This window comes from Morus notabilis, unplaced genomic scaffold (genome assembly GCF_000414095.1).
Source record: "Morus notabilis unplaced genomic scaffold, ASM41409v2 Scaffold243, whole genome shotgun sequence".
In the NCBI taxonomy this organism is placed as follows: Eukaryota; Viridiplantae; Streptophyta; class Magnoliopsida; order Rosales; family Moraceae; genus Morus; species Morus notabilis.
This window is the reverse complement of record NW_010359811.1, coordinates 340694-364400: the sequence shown is the minus strand read 5'-3', so window position 1 is coordinate 364400 and position 23707 is coordinate 340694. Positions and strand designations below refer to the sequence as shown.

The following is a 23707-nucleotide window of genomic DNA, read 5'->3' as shown; positions in this document are numbered from 1 at the left end:
GCTTTTTATACGAATATTGGTTCATGTGATGTAGAAGGTCTGGCAACGTATCGATTTTGTTTGTAGAGCTTCCAATGACAGCTGAAACATATGGATCATGCACTCTTTTTTATTTTTTCGGGTTTCTCCATGGGTTTTATCGGAAGGGTTTACAAGGAGGCCTCCAATATTTTGAGTAGATCGTGTTTTTGTTTTCTCTAGTGTTATATAATCTATTACGCTAGGAGGCGTTTGGAAGAGAGGATAGTTTTTTAGATTATGGATGTTTTTATATTTTCCTGTTATCTACTCTCTTCTGAGAAATGTTACCATGAACTATTTGTAATTTTCTATTTCTTTTCATCATTTACTAATAAAATTTGCGTTAGGAGGTTCATAAAGGACCAGATTGATTAGAATTAATGGTGACAACCTAATTGAGATATTCTAATTGTCTCTAGTATTAGTTATTCTTTTTCTCAGCTCAAATTAAAAAAAAAAAGACGCCATTTTTCACCTATGAAAGATGTATGTTTAGTGATTCTCCTGTTAAATTATTTTCATTCTACAATTTAGTTTTATTTTCATTTTAATTATTTTTCCTAATTTTTTGGTACTTTTTATAAATTATGCTTGGGACACCAACGCCAATCCAATTATTGCTTACTAATTGTTTGACACATGTGAATTGTCATTTTTATATTGATTGGTGTTTTAAAATATTATCACGTCATTTAATGTTACATGTCATATCAGTTGCTACACAATAATTGAGATTGGAGTTAGTGTCCCTAACATTTACTTTTTTTTTATTCAATTAAATGGAGGTGTAAATTTAGTGTGTGAGATAAAATCAACTTGATTATGATGTTGTGATTAAAGAATTTTATTGGTTCCCTCTCTAAACGGGGAAAAAAAGTACTAGAGCTATAGTTCTTCAATTTGCACTCACATATCATTATTTACTTCAAGGAAACACTACATCATGTCCCAATAGCAATTAATATTGTTCCATAAGTCTAATAACACTAAAAGAACAATACAAAACACTCAAAACATAAGTAGTACGAAATGCATAATTAACTAGCTTGAAATTATACGCAACTTTCTCACGCATGATTACATATACTCATAAAACGACTTCTCAAAGACCTTCATATGTTCATCGTGCAAGGCTATAATCAAAGAAAAACCCCCATCGTCAGCTGCAGAAGGCACAATATAAGATTTTCCCTCAAAGCTTATTGCAGCGATTCCCATGTAGCATGGTCGGCCCCACCCAAAATCAGCATCATGTGTTCCCATCCTAGACCAACTAGTGATCCCAAAATTTGGACTCTGATAAAGGCGGGCTCCAAGTCTAATGGGTGATATATCAGGTTGAAGCTCAATATGGTCAATTGCTGACCTTAAGTAGTCATTGTTCATTTTGACCAAAGTTTCATGAATAAGACTCACCGCATACGACAATGGTTTGGTTTGGAGATCACCCGCTAGAGCAATTGCCGTGCCTGCAAAAATGGCATTCCCAAAGAAGCCAAGTGGGAGTTGGGGTTGAAATCTTGTACTTGGCCTTCCATTCACAGGAAAGTACAATCTCGTCTCTTCATCACGTGGCACGTCACGTGCTTTGCAAACACATTTCCAAGTGTGACCTGCCAAAACCTCAAATGTGCTATAGTGGACCCCACCTTGACCATTTTTGTTGGCTAGGGATTTCATTGTGCTAAGTTGGTCCTTGGTCAACTTGAAAATGGAAGTGATCGTGCTATGATTTTGCAGAGAGATTATCTTGTTTGAATTAGTGGGCTGGTATTCTATGTGATTGAACTTAGGTTGAGGAGGGTTGCGAGGATCAAGTAATGATCTGTCTAGAAATGGTGGAATTGTAATGTCAAGGCCACGAGCAATCTGAGACCAGGAATTCATAAGGTGCATAGCTGAGGTTCCATCTACTGTATGGTGTTCCATTGCAGAACCAAGCGACACGCCACCGCATTTGAAGTAAGTAATCTGAAAAAAAAAAAAAGAAAAAAAAAAGCAAGAATCAATTATAAATAAAGCGGTTAAGATGCTCGAACTGTATAAAAGTAAAATACTTAGAATCACCACCGTTATTAAAGACTACTATTAATAAAAGATGTATACATGCGGAAAAAGTATGAGTATGTGGACAACTAAAAGATATTTTTCATAATAAACAAAAGTAAGGAAATCATGTAGAAAATGATTTGTGAGGTACTATAATAAACTAACAATCAAGAAGTCCACATCAAAAAAAAAAAAGAAAAAAGAAAAAAGAAAAAAGAGTAGGGACATATGTCAAACTAAAGATTTCAATCGGGTAAAGTGACATTTTTGAGACAAATAGTACGCATGGTAAATAGCATGTGCTCAATTGATGGCGCTTGAACAAAGAAAAAATCGAAAAACAAAAAACGCCATCTTTGTTATTTGGAAGGAGCGGGAAATTTTGTTTTTTCAATATTTAATGGCGGTTGGATAAACGGTTGCAGTGAAAATTGTGATTAATTTTGAAGGTATTAAAATCAATAGCGGTTGAACATATACTGCTTTTAAATCCTATAGGAGAAAACTTTAACAGCGGCTGTCAAATGACTGTCATATAAAGTCATACAACAAAATAAAAGTTAAAAGATTATATGGCGATTTTTGTTCAACCGTCATCTAAAGTGTATATTTTCACCATCATATATTATATTTCATACAATATTTATGGCGCTTTAATTGATGGCGCTTTTTGACCACTATCTTATACCTTTAATAATGGTCAGAAACCGCCATTAATTTTACCTTTTCAAGGAGTGGTAGTCGAAAGCCTCACAAGGAAACTTGAATTTGTCAACAAGGAAAGTTTTAGAACCGAAATGATAAAGGCTAGAAAAGCCGAAACAAAAAGAAACATGAGTGAAGTTTACAGGTCGTACTTGATAAAATTATATTTTTCAGAAAATATGAAAAAACTCAGTATGGATAAATTAGAAGAAAAAGATATATATTAAAAACTAATTTAACTTAGTAAATTTGAAAATATATAAGATATGGAAAACAATAGAAAAGAAAGGCACACAGATGTGAGAAGAAACAAAAATGGACCAAAAGAGAGAAGAAAATAGGAGGAAGGAAAAAAAAAAAGAAGAAAAGCCCCCAAAAAAAACACCAACACTGACATTTCGAAAGGGAGAAACCTTTCCTTAATGAAACACTAGAGGTTAGAGGAAAAAAAAAAAAGAAGATAAAATTACACAATTTATCTTTAAGAGTGCATAAGTCTAGATTTTTACCGCTCATTCTTAATTAATACGCTTTTTCTAATACAATTATTTAACTAAAAATATTATTAATCAAGAATAAAGACTACAAATCCGACACATGCGTTTTTAAGTGGTATTTGGCCTCTTTAGAATGAAATGTTGGAGCCATGAATGTTTGCAGCTTTTATATATTGTAAAAAATATCTGTGTATAAACATCAAAGTTATCACACCACGATCTATGTTGTCTTATCAAAAAGATGAATTTAAACAGTGTTAAATTTAACCGATGGTTTAAAAATATTCCACACTAATTTTTCTTTTTTTAAAAGAAAGCACCATTCTATGAAAGAATTTATGTCATATATATAATCTAACAAACCATAATTAAGTTATATCGTTTTCCGGCCGCTTAATATATATAGTTACTCTTGATCCTTGTCAGGGGTCATGTATTTTTCTTCTCCTGTTTCAATTTTTCTTCCGATAATTATTTTGGATAAAGGTTTCAATAGCCCCCTCTCATCCTTTTTTTCTTCTTTCGGCGGATCTTATAAGGCTGTTTAGCTCTTACATCTTTCTGTTTCTTCTTCTTCTTTTATTTAATTTTGTTATTCCCTTTCCCTGGTTTTTATTTTTGAAGTCGATCATCTATTTTTTTTCACGAGTACCATGCATTTTTTTTCTTTGCTTAGCCTAATTTCTAGTGGGGACTAACTTAGCAAAGGAACTCAGGAATATATATATATATATATAACACTCAAGAAATGCTAGTTAGCCATAATGTTAGTTAATTACTCTCTTTGGTTTTTTTTTTCCCCCAGGTTTTCCTCCCTAAAGATGGATTCATATAACACCAAACAGCAAGGCCAACAGGGGGCACCAAAAGAAAACAATTAGACTAAAGCTTCCCACATATGTGTATATACAGTATATACACATATATATTTATATGAATATCCAATAATGCTCAAAGCCGATATTTTAGATTCATTTTAGACTATATTGATAATACGTACCAATGAAAAAGTACGTATTCATATTTACCTGCACCACCATGAGCGGATATGAGGAAAGGCCACCGGAATAGTCAACTGCAGGAACAAGCTTCTTGAGATCCGGCGAGGGAGCGAAATCTCCAAAGTCGTCAATGGTGGATCCGCTCTCGGCCTCGACGAAGAGGACACCCTCTTCATTGCAGTTAATCTCAATTCGGCCGTCGTCACCCACCCCGTACCGACCCGCCACCGGATAAAATGGGACGAGAACTTTGCTTAGGGTTTTCTTCAGCATGTCGGCATCGAAAAAGTCGGGGGCTCCGGCAATGATTGACCTGTAGAACTGTACGACCGAGTTGTGCACTGGGTGGTTGTTTATCCAGTCCAACACCGACAGCCGCAGCGACCGCCGAGGCGTCTTCTCCGCCGGTTTCACCATTGTCTTCTTCCTTATGTTAAGATTGATCATCTTTGATAGTACCTAAAACTACATCCACATAACAAGCATGTTTTAATGATATATATATATGGAACTTACCCTAGAGAGCCGAGACAAATAATATATAGGGTTATTGTGGACTTTAAGGTTTTCTCCGGAAGTAATTTGAAAGCTCTTACTTTGCTCTTTCAATTTTACTACAATCTTATTTAGCCTTATATATTTTGTTCCATTTAAAAAAAACAAACAAACAAACAAACCGAGAAAAAAGAATAAATATGGTTATGCATGATCTTTTCCTGCTTGTTTTAATTACATAAATTCATATTAAGCTATTCTTTTTTCCATGTACTGGCAATAAAAATAAAAATTTAATAAAAATAAAAATTCTAATAGAGTGGATAAAATGTGATTAATTTAAAATTTAACAAAAAAAATTGGGAATAACAGTAAAATTCAAAAGGAACAAATAGAGAATAACCTAATAAATATGGGGCAAATAATTTTCTACAGGAAAGCGTGCACAGAGATTTGTGGTGAGCGATATATATATATATATATATATATATATATATATATGCGGTAAGGCTTGGAAGTCGGATACTGTGTGAGACATTATTATATTTCATTATAAGAGTATGACATCGCCCAACAACCAAAACCTTGTTAGCTGGTTTTCTTTAATGAAGACATGAACAAGACCTACGAATAGTACCCAGCACGAACTCTGGCTTGTCGACCACTTTCGGTGTTTTTATCAATCAATACAAATATCTTTGCAGCAAAATAATAATAATAATAATAATAATGATAATAATAATAATAATAATAATCATCATAATAATAATAATAATCATAATAATCATAATAATCATAATAATAATAATAATAGTAATAATAATAATAATAATGATGATAATAATAATAATAATAATAATAATAATGATGATGATAATAATCATAATAATAATAATGATGATGATGATGATGATGATAGTAATAATAATATCAATATCAATATCAGTGTACCCTTGTTATTGTCTCCAAGTAATTAATAATAATCATAATAATAATAATAATAATGATGATGATGATGATGATAGTAATAATAATATCAATATCAGTGTACCCTTGTTATTGTCTCCAAGTAATTGTAGACACCTGATGATAATTTTTACACATTGAATTTATCCATTAGCTTTGATAAAGTAAAACTATTAGGATTCAAATTCAGAAGTGTGCACAACCCAATTCTCCTCCCCGGCCGGCATATTCAATACCCGGATCCCACCTGAGGTAGAGTGAGACAAAAAATTTATAGAGACAGAGAAGAGAAGGAATTGAGGGAAGAAATAGAGACAAAAAATTTGTTTTGTAGAGTGAGAAAAGAGAATAGGAGAAGAAAGTATTTGTAGCTAATCAAGTTTGAATTAAAAAATACAAATACCATCTCTGTCAGAATTTATAGTGACTCACCTCAGGTGAGGCTATATTCTCTGGAAAATCCTCAAAATAGGATGATTTCACTATCACTTTGAGAGAATGCATTATGCATGAGAACTTTTTTGCCAATGATTAGACTTAAGATTTCCACGCGGGTCAACTCACCTTTTATACAAGTTTAGATCGGTTAATACCAACACATCTAAGTTTGAATTCATTTCCTAGTGTAATTATCTCTACTTATAACAATTCTTATCTTATGACGGATCTTGTGCCTTCTTATCTCGAATTTATCAGGTAGATTAACTTAAATTTTGGGTCGCTATTCTTATCCTTATTTGTATCCTTATTATACGAAGATCAAGAGTAGCCATTTCCCAAACTCAGTTACTTTTCAACAATTTTTATCATGGGAAATAGTAGAAAATATGCTAATATGAAAAGCTTAAGAAAGTATATAGGAAAATCTTTAGTTATAGAAATTAATAGGCCATAACTTTTTAAGTTATGGTTCATAACTAGATAAGTTATGGACAAACTTATCAAGTTATGGTTCATAGCCAGACAAGTTATGGACAAAAATCTTGAATTATGGACAATAACTTGTCAAGTTATGGTTCATAACCAGACAAGTTATGGACGAAAACAATTATTTAGCCTATTTATTAACTTATGTAAACTATTGGCCTATTAATTTTAATTCATCTCAAGTCTTGACCTATTTTCCTTTTTCTCCCTTTTATTATTTATAAGATTGGGCTGCCCTACTTGTAAGCAGCAGTGGGCCCTTGTGGGCCCATTAGGATTTTTAAAATCTAGTTTTTAGGCAAAAAATTTCCATAAATGTTTTGGACCTTGGAGATGATATCGGACCGAAAGATGAACGAAGCCGAAGAACAAAGAATTCAAGACGAAGACCCGTTGATGTAACAGATGAAATAGTTATTGTAATTATTTTATATTTTCATTTTGGTTGTAATAATTATTTGTTCGATATGGTTGTAATTTATTTTTTTCCATGGAACCCGGTCAATATCGTCTCAATAGCCGATTGCGTATTTTATATTTTTATGATAATGATTACATATTATACGTCTATGCATATAACATGCCATATAGATTTAGTGTGCATACTCATAGGTTTAATTATATGTCATGCATACATGCGCATATTATTTATTTATTTTATTTGTTAAAAGAATTTTAGAAAATAACATAAAGATTATGCGTTACATTGATTTTAGTTGCAATTTTGATTTTCAAAATAATGTAATTATGTGAAATTGAATATAAGAGTAAATTTTAGAATTTCACATATCTAATAAAACAAATTATTTATTTTATTGAAGTTTGAAAACCATGAGATGTTTTTCAACGAAAATACATATTTTTTTTTGTTTTTCTTTTATTTTTGTCTTTTTAAATTTATTTTTCGGGAGACTTAGCATATAGAACTTGAAAAAAATGACTGACTTAAACTTAATGTGATAGGAATTAAAAATATCCTTCGTCAATTTGAGATTTTGGATGGTTTATAACTGATATGTAAACTGATTGTAATGACCAACACGTCAAAGATAGAGTTGACCATGGGAGTCATAGTATTATGACTCATAGTGTTATTTGTCCGGTCATAATACTATGACCAATCAGTCATAACAGTATGAGTCATTGTCTATGAGTCAAATTATAACAATATGAATCAAAATGGCCGGTCATAGTGTTATGACCAGTCATAAGAGAGTCATAGTGATATGACCGTCCGATCATAATATTATGACTGAAATGAACCATAGTGTTATGGCTGGCACACTATGACTTCCTTACGACCGGCCATTACACGGTTATGACTTGTCATTTCTAATGACTCGATGATGACTAGGAGTAATTGAATGTTGATTAACAGTTATTATTTTTGAAATTATTTAGGAATGACTGTTGGATTGAACATCTTCAACAAGTACAATGGATATTGAGACCGTGCTTCGAGATACATCGGTTATGAAATGAAGGGATATTGGTCCCCACCAACACAGCTTATATTGGTCTTATGATTTGGTGAGAAATCTGCTTAGGATTCGGCCACAAGGAAAAAGATTATCCTTAAGATATGTTATTGAAGACGGGGAAGCTCATGTGAAGATATCGTCTGACTATGATGTCACATTTTATCAACGACATCTCTTCCTCCAAAGCCTTTCTTTTCTTCTAAGATGACAAAAAATGGTAAAAAACAATAAATACAAAAAAAAAAAGCAATCAAAGTTGTTAACCAAAGTACTATGACTGGCATACTAAGAGTCTGACCATAGAGCGGTCATAGTACTATGACCGACGGTCATAATTCTATGACCGCCCATCATGCAGGCTCGCTCATAGTGTTATGAATGATGGCTAGTCATAAGGCAGTCACATAATGCGGTCACAGTACTATGACCGACGGTTATAATGCTATGACCGCGGGCTCATCAGTCAGGCAATCACACTATGAGCATGCTTGCCTATTGGCCGGTCATAGAATTATGACCAATGGTCATAGGATTATGACCGCACACTGTACCTGTCTTATGACCAGTCATAATACAACTACTGACCGGTCATAATGATATGACCGGCCATCACGCAAAGACACAAACCAAATAAGGACCACAATAATAATAAAAAATTTTAAATAACTGACCTTATATGCTTTCATCTCCTCCTTCAAAGTCTTTCTTTTCATCAAAGATGAGAAAAAATGGTAAAAGAAAAAAAACAAATAAACAAGAAAAGCCAACAAAGTTTTCACCTTTGTCTTGCAATCCGCCATTAACCTCGTCTGTTTCGTGGTTGATTTCTCCAGCAAAGAATGTTAGGAGGGTGAGGTTTCCTCAGTTCGTGCTTCTGGGTTAGGCGTTGATTTTTCCGGCGAAGGTTCGTAGGTTCTCGTTACGTGATTCTGGATTCGTGAACAGTGAACAAAAAAAAAAGCAACAAAAACTCCATCATTTTATTTTTAATATTTGTTCGATCATTGGAAAATATACCAAGAAGTTTTTAATATTTTTTTTTCCAAATTTTGTAGGACCATTATGCCTAAGAAGGGTCCCAGGAAAAGTTTCAATCTCATGGGAAACTCAAAATATTTTGGCCGTGTTCGTGGGCAATACCAATTTATCAAATAATCAACTTATTTTCAATCCACCGGCAGATCAAGAAGGGATGAGGAGTTGACAATGCTGTGTAAAAGACAATGGAGGCCAAATGGGAAGCAATTCAATCATCCCAAGGCCATACCCCAGCACCTATAGGAGAAGGAATGGAATCTCCTATGGTGGATCAATGGCTTAGTGTTAAGAAGAGTTATATTGTCCATAATGCTACGCCACTGGTAAAGCCCCCCTATTCAGGCCTTGGTGATGGTAGTAAGTGCATTCTTCTGGCTCCAACAAAGGGGAAGAATAATTTCATCGTTGTTGCGATAGGGATAGCTTGGTTGTATAGTCGCTCTACTGATGTTGTCTATGGTGTTGCACTTGGGGAGGAAAATGTATACGTCTCTATTCAATCAACTTATGTGAGAGATACATCTCTGCCTATCCCTATATTTTGATAGCACGACTATGGCTGGCGCTTTCGGAGGATTTGTTGCTTGCCCAAGAATTTGGTTGAACTAAGGTCATTAAGTAAAGTTAGCAAGTAACTATCCTTATTACTTTTTCACAATAAATTATTATTTATTATTAAATTTATAATTAACTGCTTCATTTTTCAAGTAGTCACTTGTGGCATGTGTGTAATTTGGAGAATGTCCTATGTCGTTTAGGTTTCATGTCCCCGATACTCAAGTCCTACGTTCCAAGCCAAGTGGAGCTGGATATAGAGCGGCGAGCAAATGCCATCTGTACATTTTTGTTACAATCGGATGCCCATGGCACTTTTTTCATGCCATACATTGGAGGAGGACATTGGATGTTGGTCGGTCGTTTCATTGGATCCCCTCGTGGTGAAAGTACGCGTAGACTTCAGAAGAATAATTGCCACTTAAGTTTAGCATTCTTTATAACTTTTGAACTACTAATTTATATTATTTCATTTACTAATTAATTGATTTGTTATCATTTATTAGTACATTACGTGGTTGGAAGGCGTAAACAATGCTTGAGTTTGAACGTCATGCAGATGGGTTCATAAAATTTCTCATACTAAAGGTAAGTGTTCATAAGATCGTTCACTGAATTACTCAAACTTAAGGAATACCATTTTCATGTACTAATATTTTTTACTCATTATCAGAAAATTCAGACATAAGAGGGGAACAAATAATGTGTGTTCTTTGTCTTACGGTATATGCGCGATATCATAAGAGTCGGTGTCAATAATCTACAAAACATAGAGGCATATACTAAAGAGCATTTTGTAGAAGTTATTAATGAATGGGCACATTTTGTAAAGGGACATTTATTGCAAAGGTACATATAACATATTGTAAAGTGATATATAATGTAAATTATGTATTCATTTTGATTTGAATATACGTAATATTAATTTATTTATGTTCTGTAACTTGTAACCTGTGTTAATTGTGTGGTCAAAATGCTGATAAATCACATGATTAATAGGCCAACCCTTGGAAAAAATAATAAAATAACACTATTTTTTTTGTGCATAAGGGAAATATATCGACATTGTTTGTTAAGACTGCTGTTATATATATTTTTGTAACAACGATTTCTTCAGAAATTGTCGTTAAATGTGATGCCTAACTGCCAAAACTATCATTTTGGGAAGATCGTAGACGATTGTTTTGTATATAAACCATCGTCTAATGTTTTATTTAACAATGGATAAAAACTGTCGCTAAGTCGTACAACAATTTAACGATTTCGATTAGAAGACGGTTCTCTTAACCCTTGTCTAATCTTTTAACGATGGTTATTAACGGTCGTTAAATCCCATATTTCTACTAGTGGATATAGGTATAAAGTAACGAACTCTGTACAAATTTTATTAGGTTGTTCTTGTTGTATTTCTTATTTTCTCATTTTACAAGCAGTGATAATGGAATTCTCAGTTTCTTACTTTTTATATTTGCTGTTCTCTTTTCTTAATAAATTAGAGTGGAGAGTTTTGATGTAAGATAAGTTTTTTAGCAATCTAAACCTAGTTAGAATAAGCTAAATTTCTCAACCATCAATTAGCCCCCCTCTTTCTCACTCTCTCAATTTTCTGAACACAAATTCTTTATGTTTTAAGTTATTATATATTAGTTTCTATTTAATTAATGAGAAGGGCAGTTTGGATTTTTTTGGGTCCCAAAACAGCCTCAAAGTATCAAAAAATGATTTTTTAAAATGCCGAGATACCCATTTATAATTATAAAAATACACAATACTAAAAGTAGATTGCGATAAAAACACAGGACATGTAAATTATATTTGCCCTTGTTTTCGAGTGTTTTAATGGCAAGGGAGAGAAAATAGCTCAACATCATTTTTTATTTGAGGGCTTCCAACTTTTTCCATCAAAATAGAGAAAATTAGTACATGGTTTGCCATGATTTTGTACAAGTCTGTTATTTATATCATTCTAAATAAGTTAGTGTCATTATGGCCTTTTATTTTCTCTTTATTAATTAAATAATAATTGTTTATTTTTTAATAGAGTGACATAAATAATATTTTTTACCACCTTGAATGGTATTTCTAGTTTTCTTCTCATCAAAATAAGTATAGGCCCATTTCAAAAGAGCAGGTTTGAGATTCTTTATTTAACTCTATTTCATCAAGAAAGAAGCCTATTTTGTTGTAGGTTTGGACATGAAATTTGAAAGGAAATGCAAATTTTGTTCAATTTTTTTTAGCAGCTTTTTATACAGATCTTGGTTCATGTGATGTAGAAGGTCTAGCAACGTATCGATTTTGTTCGTAAAGCTTCCAATGACAGCTGAAACATATGGATCATGCACTCTTTTTTTATTTTTTCGGGTTTCTCCATGGGTTTTATCGGAAGGGTTTACAAGGAGGCCTCCAATATTTTGAGTAGATCGTGTTTTTGTTTTCTCTAGTGTTATATAATCTATTGCCCTAGGAGGTGTTTGGAAGAGAGGATAGTTTTTTAGATTATGGATGTTTTTATATTTTCCTGTTATCTACTCTCATATGAGAGATGTTACCATGAATTATTTGTAATTTTCTGTTTCTTTTCATCATTTACTAATAAAATTTGAGTTAGGAGGTTCATAAAGGACCAGATTGATTAGAATTGATGGTGACAACCTAATTGAGATATTCTTTCGTCTTTAATATTAGTTATTCTTGCTCTCAGTTCAAATTAAAAAAAAAAAAGCCCTTTTTCACTATGAAAGATGTATGTTTGGTGATTCTCCTCAAATTATTTTCATTCTACAATTTAGTTTTATTTTCATTTTAATTAATTTTCTTAATTCTTTGGTGTTTTTTTATAAATAATGTTAGAGACACCAACTCCAATCCAGTTCTTGCTTACCAATTGTATAGTATATGTGAGTTGTCATTATTATATTGATTGGTGTTTTAAAATATTATCACGTCATTTAATGTTACATGTCATATTAATCGCTACACAATAAATGAGATTGGAGTTAGTGTCCCTAGCATTTATTATTATTTTATTCAATTAAATAGAGGTGTAAATTTTGTGTGGGAGATAAAATCAACTTGATTAGGATGTTCTAGATTAAATCCCTCTCAAATAATTAACTAGCTTGAAATTATACGCAACTTTCTCACGCATGATTACATATACTCATAAAACGACTTCTCAAAGACCTTCATATGTTCATCGTGCAAGGCTATAATCAAAGAAAAACCCCCATCGTCAGCTGCAGAAGGCACAATATAAGATTTTCCCTCAAAGCTTATTGCAGCGATTCCCATGTAGCATGGTCGGCCCCACCCAAAATCAGCATCATGTGTTCCCATCCTAGACCAACTAGTGATCCCAAAATTTGGACTCTGATAAAGGCGGGCTCCAAGTCTAATGGGTGATATATCAGGTTGAAGCTCAATATGGTCAATTGCTGACCTTAAGTAGTCATTGTTCATTTTGACCAAAGTTTCATGAATAAGACTCACCGCATACGACAATGGTTTGGTTTGGAGATCACCCGCTAGAGCAATTGCCGTGCCTGCAAAAATGGCATTCCCAAAGAAGCCAAGTGGGAGTTGGGGTTGAAATCTTGTACTTGGCCTTCCATTCACAGGAAAGTACAATCTCGTCTCTTCATCACGTGGCACGTCACGTGCTTTGCAAACACATTTCCAAGTGTGACCTGCCAAAACCTCAAATGTGCTATAGTGGACCCCACCTTGACCATTTTTGTTGGCTAGGGATTTCATTGTGCTAAGTTGGTCCTTGGTCAACTTGAAAATGGAAGTGATCGTGCTATGATTTTGCAGAGAGATTATCTTGTTTGAATTAGTGGGCTGGTATTCTATGTGATTGAACTTAGGTTGAGGAGGGTTGCGAGGATCAAGTAATGATCTGTCTAGAAATGGTGGAATTGTAATGTCAAGGCCACGAGCAATCTGAGACCAGGAATTCATAAGGTGCATAGCTGAGGTTCCATCTACTGTATGGTGTTCCATTGCAGAACCAAGCGACACGCCACCGCATTTGAAGTAAGTAATCTGAAAAAAAAAAAAAAAAAAAAAAAGCATGAATCAATTATAAATAAAGCGGTTAAGGTGCTCGAACTATATAAAGTAAAATACTTAGAATCACCACCGTTATTAAAGACAACTATTAATAAAAGATAGGCATTATCTTTAGCTCTATGCTGAGAGACCCACCTTCTATAAGTAATGAGTGATGTTCCGCTCGATTAGTGGTCAATAACCATCATTCTTATACAAAAGTCATAATAGAATATTTCTAGTTGGATTAGAAAGGAAATTGAAGTAGTCAATTAAGAATGCAGTAAGTTGTAAAAGTTTAAATTAGCATAAAAAGGTTTTCGAGTACAATGCTTTTATTTTTTTTATTATTGCTTTTTTTACATGGACGGTTCACAAAATTTTTACTTGTTGGTTTGGTTGGGAGTTTGTGAAATTGTAAGACTAAAGCTTAACTCTGGTTTTCTGGTTGTGTGTAAATTTGTTACCTGATCACGTTTTGCTTAAAAGTATATCAAGCATGTTTGCTTAAAAAATGTATAGTCGGATACTTCAGTCCTAGAAAACATGTTCAATGGTGCCCCACTGGGATACAAAAATATGTTCACAGATATAGAAAAAAAAAGTGTATATTTCTCTAAAATTTGCTCATCATTATTACAATTATTGCATACTTATTACTATTCTTGTCTTATACGATGTCAGTGCTGTATTTATTTTGGAAATTGAATACTCATTCAAGACTTTCTTTGTTTTTTTTTTTCGTTTTTTTTTTTTTTCCTAAAGACTCATTCAAGACGTTAAAAATCACCTTTTTAAGAATACTTTTATACAACTACTAAAAAAAATTGAAACATCTACCATCCTAACGTATCTAAACTCCCTCTCCCTCTGTTTCTTTTTTCTTCTTCTTTGTTAGAGATTCTGTTAAGTCAAGTTAGTTAATGATTAGTGTGTCAATTCAAAAAAAAAAAAAAAAAAAAAAAAACTCTGGTAAATAATTAGTTAGTTGCCGATTGTACAGGTGGCACTGTCTGATTAGTTCATGGAATAGTTTGTTAGAAGTCAATTTCCTAATTCATGTGTTTAAGCTCAATTAACCTCATCACTCGGAAGTAAGGAAATCATAATTTCTTGACAATTCTTCTACTCTTTAGTTTAAGATTAATATTTTTCCGTCTTCCTTCTCTTGCAAAATGTAAGTGATGAGGAAACTAGACACCAGCTCGATGGCAACGACACGCTACGGAGATATATAGGCGACAACCCTCCTCCGTTATCTGAAAAAGACGACAGCCATCTAAATCCACACAATACATTAAAAGTTAAAAGATTATATGGCAATTAAAATTAATAGCGGTTGAACGTAGACTGCTCTTAAATCTAATAGGAGAAGAGCTTTAACGGCGGTTGTCAAATGACTGCCATCTAAATCCACACAATAAAATAAAAGTTAAAGATTATATGGCAATTAAAATTAATAGCGGTTGAACGTAGACTGCTCTTAAATCTAATAGGAGAAGAGTTTTAACGGCGGTTGTCAAATGACTGTCATCTAAATACACACAATAAAATAAAAGTTAAAAAATTATATGGTATTATTTCTTCAACCGCCATCTAAAGTGTATATTTTCACCGTCATATATTATATTTCATACAATATTTAATGGTGCTTTTTAACCGCTATCTTATACCTTTAATAATAGTAAAAAAAACCGCCATTAATTATACCTTTTCAAGGAGTGTTAGTCGAAAGCCTCACAAGGAAACTTGGATTTGTGAACAAGGAAAGTTTTAGAACCGAAATGATAAAGGCTAGTTAATGTTTGGTTCATGGGTTCAGAACCATGATTTAGAATTATTCTCGATTTACGTGTGTTTTTTATGAGAAAAAATATTGTAACGAGCCACAAACCATGATCCGAACCATGACACAAATCCTTACTCTATTAGTTCATAGAATAGTTTGTTAGAAGTCAGTTTTCCTAATTCATGTATTTAAGCTCAATTAAGCTCATCACTCGGCAGTAATGAAATCATAATTTATTGACAATTCTACTACTCTTTAGTTTAAGATTAATATTATTCCTTCTTCCTTCTCTTGCAAAATGTAAGTGATGAGGAAATTAGACACCAGCTCGATGGCAACGACACGCTACGGAGATATAGGCGACAACCCTCCTCCGTTATCTGAAAACGATGACTTACCACCATCATGCTCACATCTAGGCTTGATGGCCTGGCCTCCTCCATCGGTTTTGAATCAATGTGATCAAGTTTTTTGTATTGTAGTGAAAAGTAAGAGTGGTGTATTGTAAATCATATGTAAACCAACGTCGATGTATATCAAATTAAATGGATACATGCGGAAAAAGTATGAGTATGTGGACAACTAAAAGATATTTTTCATAATAAACAAAAGTAAGGAAATCATGTAGAAAATGATTTGGGAGGTACTATAATAAACTAACAATCAAGAAGTCCACATCAAAAAAAAAATAAAAAATAAAAAAGAGTAGGGACATATGTCAAACTAAAGATTTCAATCGGGTAAAGTGACATTTTTGAGACAAATAGTATGCATGGTAAATAGCATGTGCTCAATTGATGGCGCTTGAACAAAGAAAAAATCGAAAAACAAAAAACGCCATCTTTGTTATTTGGAAGGAGCGGGAAATTTTGTTTTTTCAATATTTAATGGCGGTTGGATAAACCGCTGCAGTGAAAATTGTGATTAATTTTGAAGGTATTAAAATCAATAGCAATTAAACGTAGACTGCTCTTAAATCCTATAGGAGAAAGCTTTAACAGCGGCTGTCAAATGACTGTCATATAAAGTCATACAACAAAATAAAAATTAAAAGATTATATGGAGATTTTTGTTCAACCGTCATCTAAAGTGTATATTTTCACCATCATATATTATATTTCATACAATATTTATGGCGCTTTGATTGATGGCGCTTTTTGACCGCTATCTTATATCTTTAATAATGGTCAAAAACTGCCATTAATTATACCGTTTCAAGGAGTGGTAGACGAAAGCCTCACAAGGAAATTTGGATTTGTCAACAAGGAATGTTTTACAACCGAAATGATAAAGGCTAGAAAAGCCAAAACAAAAAGAAACATGAGTGAAGTTTACAGGTCGTACTTGATAAAATAATATTTTTCAGAAAATATGAAAAAACTCAGTATGGATAAATTAGAAGAAAAAGATATATATTAAAAACTTATTTAACTTAGTAAATTTGAAAATATATAAGATATGGAAAACAATAGAAAAGAAAGGCACACAGATGTGAGAAGAAACAAAAATGGACCAAAAGAGAAAAGAAAAAAGGAGGAAGGAAAAAAAAGAAGAAAAGCCCCCAAAAAAAAACACCAACACTGACATTTCGAAAGGGAGAAACCTTTCCTTAATGAAACACTAGAGGTTAGAGGAAAAAAAAACGATGATAAAATTACAGAATTTTTCTTTAAGAGTGCATGAGTCTAGATTTTTACCGCTCATTCTTAATTAATACGCTTTTTCTAATACCATTATTTAACTAAAAATGTTATTAATTAAGAATAAAGACTACAAATCCGACACATGCGTTTTTAAGTGGTATTTGGCCTCTTTAGAATGAAATGTTGGAGCCATGAATGTTTGCAGCTTTTATATATTGTAAAAAATATCTGTGTATAAACATCAAAGTTATCACACCACGATCTATGTTGTCTTATCAAAAAGATGAATTTAAACAGTGTTAAATTTAACCGATGGTTTAAAAATATTCCACACTAATTTTTCTTTTTTTAAAAGAAAGCTCCATTCTATGAAAGAATTTATGTCATATATATAATCTAACAAACCATAATTAAGTTATATCGTTTTCCGGCCTCTTAATATATATAGTTACTCTTGATCCTTGTCAGGGGTCATGTATTTTTCTTCTCCTGTTTCAATTTTTCTTCCGATAATTATTTTGGATAAAGGTTTCAATAGCCCCCTCTCATCCTTTTTTTCTTCTTTCGGCGGATCTTATAAGGCTGTTTAGCTCTTACATCTTTCTTTTTCTTCTTCTTCTTCTTTTATTTAATTTTTTTATTCCCTTTCCCTGGTATTTATTTTTGAAGTCGATCATCTATTTTTTTTCACGAGTTCCATGCATTTTTTTTCTTTGCTTAGCCTAATTTCTAGTGGGGACTAACTTAGCTAAGGAACTCAGGAAAAAAAAAAATAAATATATATATATATATATAACACTCAAGAAATGCTAGTTAGCCATAATGCTAGTTAATTACTCTCTTTGGTTTTTTTTTTCCCCCTGGTTTCCTCCCTAAAGATGGATTCATATAACACCAAACAGCAAGGCCAACAGGGGCACCAAAAGAAAACAATTAGACTAAAGCTTCCCACATATATGCGTATATCCAGTATATAGACATATATATTTATATGAATTTCCAATAATGCTAAAAGCCGATATTTTAGATTCATTTTAGACTATTTTGATAATACGTACCAATGAAAAAGTACGTATTCATATATACCTGTACCACCATGAGCGGATATGAGGAAAGGCCACCGGAATAGTCAACTGCAGGAACAAGCTTCTCGAGATCCGGCGAGGGAGCGAAATCTCCAAAGTCGTCAATGGTGGATCCGCTCTCGACCTCGACGAAGTGGAAACCCTCTTCATTGCAGTTAATCTCAATTCGGCCGTCGTCACCCACCCCGTACCGACCCGCCACCGGATAAAATGGGACGAGAACCTTGCTTAGGGTTTTCTTCAGCATGTCGGCATCGAAAAAGTTGGGGGCTCCGGAAATGATTTGCCTGTAGAACTGTACGACCGAGTTGTGCACTGGGTGGTTGTTTATCCGGTCCAACACCGACAGCCGCAGCGACCGCCGAGGCGTCTTCTCCGCGGGTTTCACCATTGTCCTCTTCCTGATGTTAAGATTGATCATCTTTGATAGTGCCTAAAACTACATCCACATAACAAGTGCATGTTTTAATGATCTCTCTACGTGTCTATATATATATATGTGTGTGTGTGTGTGTGTGTATGGAACTTACCGTAGAGAGCAGAGACAAATAATAAATAGGGTTAATATGGACTTTAAGGTTTTCTCCCGAAGTCCCTTTCAATTTAAATACAATCTCATTTAGCCCTATATATTTTGTTCCATTAAAAAAAAAACAAACAAACTGAGAAATAAGAATAAATATGGTTATGTATGATCTTTTCTTGCGTGTTTTAATTACATAAAGACTTCGGGGTTGTTCTTTTGCAACAAAACTCAAAAAAAAGTTTAAATTCAAGTTAAAACTTTATTCAAGTTCACGTTCTTTTAAGTTTCAACTTTATTCAACTTTAGTCAACTTTATTCAAGTGATAACTTCAACTCAAGTTATAACTCAAATTCAACATAAAAACTACACTCAAGTTACACTCAAGTTACACTTCAAAAGAACAAATATTAAACTAATCTTTTTTCCATGTACTTTTAATAAAAATAAAAATTTAATAAAAATAAAAATTCTAATAGAGTGGATAAAATGTGATTAATTTAAAATTTAACAAAAAAAATTGAAAATAACCTAAAAATTCAAAAGGAACAAATAGAGAATAACCTAATAAATATGGGGCAAATAATTTTCTACAGGAGAGCGTGCAGAGAGATTTGTGGTGAGCGATATGCGGTAAGGCTTGGAAGTCGGATACTCTGTGAGATATTATTATATTTCATTATAAGAGAATGAGATCGCCCAACAACCAAAACCATGTTAGCTAGTTTTCTTTAATGAAGATATGAACAAGACGTACGAATGGTACCCAGCACGAACTCTGGCTTGTGGACCACTTTTGGTGATAAAAACTCTGGCTTGTGGACCACTTTTGGTGTTTTTATCAATAATAATAATAATAATAATAATAATAATAATAATATCAATATCAGTGTACCCTTGTTATTGTCTCCAAGTAATTGTAGACACCTGATGATAATTTTTACACATTGGATTTATCCAATAGCTTTGATAAAGTAAAACTACTAGGATTCAAATTCAAAAGTGTGCACAACCCAATTCTCCTCCCCGGCATATTCAACACTCGGATCCCACGGCCATGAGGTCGGACCAAGATGATTAAAGAAATAGAGAGGGAAGAAGAGAGAATTGAGGGAAGAAATAGAGACAAAAAATTTGTTTTGTAGAGAGAGAAAAGAGAATCAGAGAAGAAAGTATTTGTAGTTAATCAAGTTTGAATTAAAAAAAAACAAGTACCATTTCTGTTGACGGTGAAAACTCGTCCAAAAAGATAATTGATGAGACGATTACAAAACCGATTAGTTCGGTGAGTGAGACAGATGAATGAAATTAAAAAAAAAAAAAAAAAGCAAAAAACAACGAACACCAGAATTTATAATGGTTCACCTCAGGGTGAGGCTATGTTCACTGTGAAATCCTCAAAATATGATGATTTCACTATCATTTTGAGAGAATACAGAGTGCATGAGAACTTTTTTGCCAAAGATTGGACTTAAGATTTCCACGCAGGTCAACCCTCTTTTTATACAAGTTTTGGCCGGTTAATACCAACACATCTAAGTTTGAATTCATTTCCTAGTGTGATTATCTCTACTGATTACAATTCTTATCTTATGGTGGATCTTGTGCCTTCTTATCTCGAATTTATCTGGTAGATTAACCAAAATTTTGGGTCGCTATCCTTATCCATATTTGTATCCTTATTATGCGAAGATCAAGATCAAGAGTATCCATTTGTCCAACTCAGTTAATTGTCAACAATCTCTATTATTTATAAGACTGGGCCGCCCCACCTGCAAGCAGTGGGCCCACTTGGGTTTTTGAAATCCAGTTTTTAGTGCGAAAAAATTCCAAAAATGGTTTGGACCTTGGAGATGATATCAAACCTGAAGATGAACGAAGCCGAAGAACAGAGAATTCAAGACGAAGACCCGTTGATGTAATGGATAAAATAATTATTATAATTATTTTATATTTTCATTTTAGTTGTAATAATTATTCGTTTGATATAGTTGTAATTTATTTTTTCCATGAAACCCGGTCAATATTGTCTCAATAGCTGATTGTGTATTTTATATTTTTATGATAATGATTATATATTATATGTCCATACATATAACATGCCATATAGATTTAGTGTGCCTACTCATATGTTTAATTACATGACATGCATACATGCGCATATTATTTATTTATTTTATTTTGTTAAAAGAGTTTTGAAAAATAAAATAAGGATTATGCGCTAAATTAATTTAATATGATTAAATTGATTTCAGTTGCAATTTTGATTTGTAAAATAATGTAATTATGTGAAATTGAATTTAAGAGTTAAATTTTTTAGAATTTCACATATCTAATAAAATAATTTATTTATTTTATTGAAGTTTGAAAAGCATGAGATGTTTTTCAAAGAAAATACATATTTATAAAATATTGAGTGGGAGAGGGTTGCATAACAATATGACCTACTAGTCTCCACCATTAAGTCAGCACCGTGAGATCTGGAAGGCACTTCACGACGGCATTGATTTTGTCCTCCCTACGGAGAGTGTCCATTCTAGATCGATATCAAGGTTGACTTTCTAGCGATAGGTTTCAAAGATGTATTTCCAGTTTGACGGCACTTCAGAGTTAAGTCTGTATAATCCAAAATGGTGGGTTATACTCATAAAATATAATTAAATAGTTAATTATATTTTGACCAAAATAACGATAATTAATAAAAGTTAAAAATATGAGATATTTTGATAATCTCATTAATTGATAGAATCTCGGTTCAATTTGTGAATATTTTGACCTACCTTACGGTGGTACTATATTTGTGCTAAATTAGATTATCGTTGGAACTAATGTTAAACCATGATTTTATGTATTTATCATGTGCATCATGCATCACGTTTAATTGTGCCAAATCTTTGATTTTATGATATTCATGCATATAGTATTAAAATTGAATTTACTATTTATTCAACAACATGTCTAATCTAATCATCTCGTTACTTGCTACTGAAAAACTGAATGAAGACAATTATAATAAGTAGAAAAGTAATATGAACATCTTGCTAATTTGTGATGATTACAAATTTTTCTTGATAGAGGAGTGTCATCCAGAACATGTGGAAAATGCACCAAGGAAAGCCTATGATCGCTGGATTAAGGTTAACAATAACGCTAAGTGTTACCTGTTGGCTAGCATGAGCGATGTGCTTCGCAAGAAGCGTGAGAAGATGGAACTGCTTATGAGATAATGCAGTGGCTAGACGCTATGTTCGAAGCTCTATCTAACATGGCTCGTTTGGATGCTGTCAGAGCCTTCACCCATGAGAAAATGAAGAATGGTTCTTCTATAAGCATCCACGTTCTGAACATGATCAAAAAATGGGGAATGAGCTACAAAGTTATGTGGGTGTTTTGGCTCGTGAACACGTGTCAATAACAATAGAAGATTGAAGAAAAAAAGAAAATAAAGATAACATAAATCGAATTAGGCATGATTTAGTTTAAACTTTCACGGTTCTGGAGACCGCAATGAAACATGAGCTTACATGTGCGTAGGTCCAACCTATTCACGACGTTTGTAAAGTCGTTCAAGGATAGTCCCCAAGTCTTTGAACTCCCAAAGAAAGTGGCTAGAAACTACCATTCAAAATATAAAAAACTATACACAAATCCACAACCTACACAAAAGAGATCTGGTTGGAGATGGTGTGAACGCCATAAGCAAGCAACTCCCCCAGTCTGTGCATGAGTTTCCAGAGTCCACGACCGGCGAACACCTTCTGAAGATCATGTAAAACCAATGAGAAACTCATACCTTCACGAGTCAGATCTGATGAAACGTCACCTCCTCTGTTTACTTGGAGCCCATCACCTTATAGATCGTCTCCCTGCAAGGTCAGAGATGAGATTTTTATAGCCAGAGGTCCAGCGACAGGCCGGACCTCCTGCCAAAGAGAAAATTACCGACAGAGAAACTTAGAGAGAAGGAGGAGAAAAGGTTTTAGAGAGAAAAAGAGTGCCTTTATAAATAGTAGCTTCTTTTAAAATACTTTTTCAAATATTCTTTTAATAGTTTTTTCATAATATTTGAAAATAAACACAGGTGTCAAAATTAAAGTCACTCAATTTAAATTTAGTTTAGTTTTAAAATTGTAAAATTATTGATTTAGTTTTCATATATTTAATTTTATAAAAATAATTATATTAAATTAATGTATACAACTAAAAGGGTAAAATGATATTCCTAAGAATCTAAGAAAATTTTTTTTATGTAACCAAACATGATAATACATCTTTCCAGGGAATCATATTACCCTCTATCACTTTCCCAATAATATGATTCACAGTGATTACTACATACCTGTTGGGATTTGTTTTCCAAATTCTGTATTGATTCTCATCGTTTTATGATTGATATTATTTTAGGAATGATTGGCTGGTTGATTGTGTTTGAGATTAGATGTGCAGTTGGCAAGTTCCTTATGGAAGGTTTCTGAAAGATCTGGAAACTTATTTTAGTTTCTATTTTTGAAAGTCAACTAATGATCCAAAGATGGTAAATTAATTTGATTGATATTTGATTGATATTTCGTAGCTAGATGATCTTCCTCTGTTTTCTAAGAATGTGTCCAGATTCATATATCAGTTTCGAAAAGGTTTCAGAATTATAGCAGATTGATTCGAACTGGTTTTCAGAAATTGACCTTGACAGCTATGTTGCAGTTATTGTTGCAACAAGGATGTGCAACATATTTGGTTCAGCGAATTAATTGAAGAGGTTGTCAAGCTATTAACTTTCTGCTTATTTATTCGAAGAGTCTCTCGGTTCATTTCACACCTTTTGATTAGTTTTTGCTAGGTTGTGTAAGAGGTGAGCACTTATATTCAAGAGAGATTATT

At 33.0% G+C, this 23707-nt stretch overlaps 2 protein-coding genes across 3 annotated transcripts; both read right to left on the bottom strand.

The window, feature by feature from the left end:
• Nucleotides 1–892: 892 nt before the first annotated feature.
• Nucleotides 893–5224, bottom strand: LOC21400524 (shikimate O-hydroxycinnamoyltransferase). 2 transcript variants are annotated; one of them, XM_010095167.2, is made up of 3 exons: nucleotides 5172–5224; nucleotides 4301–4738; nucleotides 893–1992 (listed from the first exon to the last, which is right to left on the bottom strand). In XM_010095167.2, exons 2-3 carry the CDS (start codon nucleotides 4718–4720, stop codon nucleotides 1099–1101), a joined length of 1314 nt encoding a protein of 437 aa, XP_010093469.2. In that variant the 5' UTR covers nucleotides 4721–4738; nucleotides 5172–5224; the 3' UTR covers nucleotides 893–1098. The 2 variants fall into 2 exon arrangements, with proteins under 2 accessions (XP_010093469.2, XP_024019490.1); XM_024163722.1 differs by lacking the exon at nucleotides 5172–5224 and adding an exon at nucleotides 4790–4813.
• A 7637-nt stretch (nucleotides 5225–12861) lies between these two features.
• LOC21400523 (shikimate O-hydroxycinnamoyltransferase) lies at nucleotides 12862–18769 on the bottom strand. Its single transcript, XM_010095166.2, has 2 exons — nucleotides 18307–18769; nucleotides 12862–13782 (listed from the first exon to the last, which is right to left on the bottom strand). The coding sequence occupies exons 1-2, from the start codon at nucleotides 18724–18726 to the stop codon at nucleotides 12889–12891; spliced, it is 1314 nt and encodes a 437-aa protein (XP_010093468.2). The 5' UTR covers nucleotides 18727–18769; the 3' UTR covers nucleotides 12862–12888.
• Nucleotides 18770–23707: the final 4938 nt, after the last annotated feature.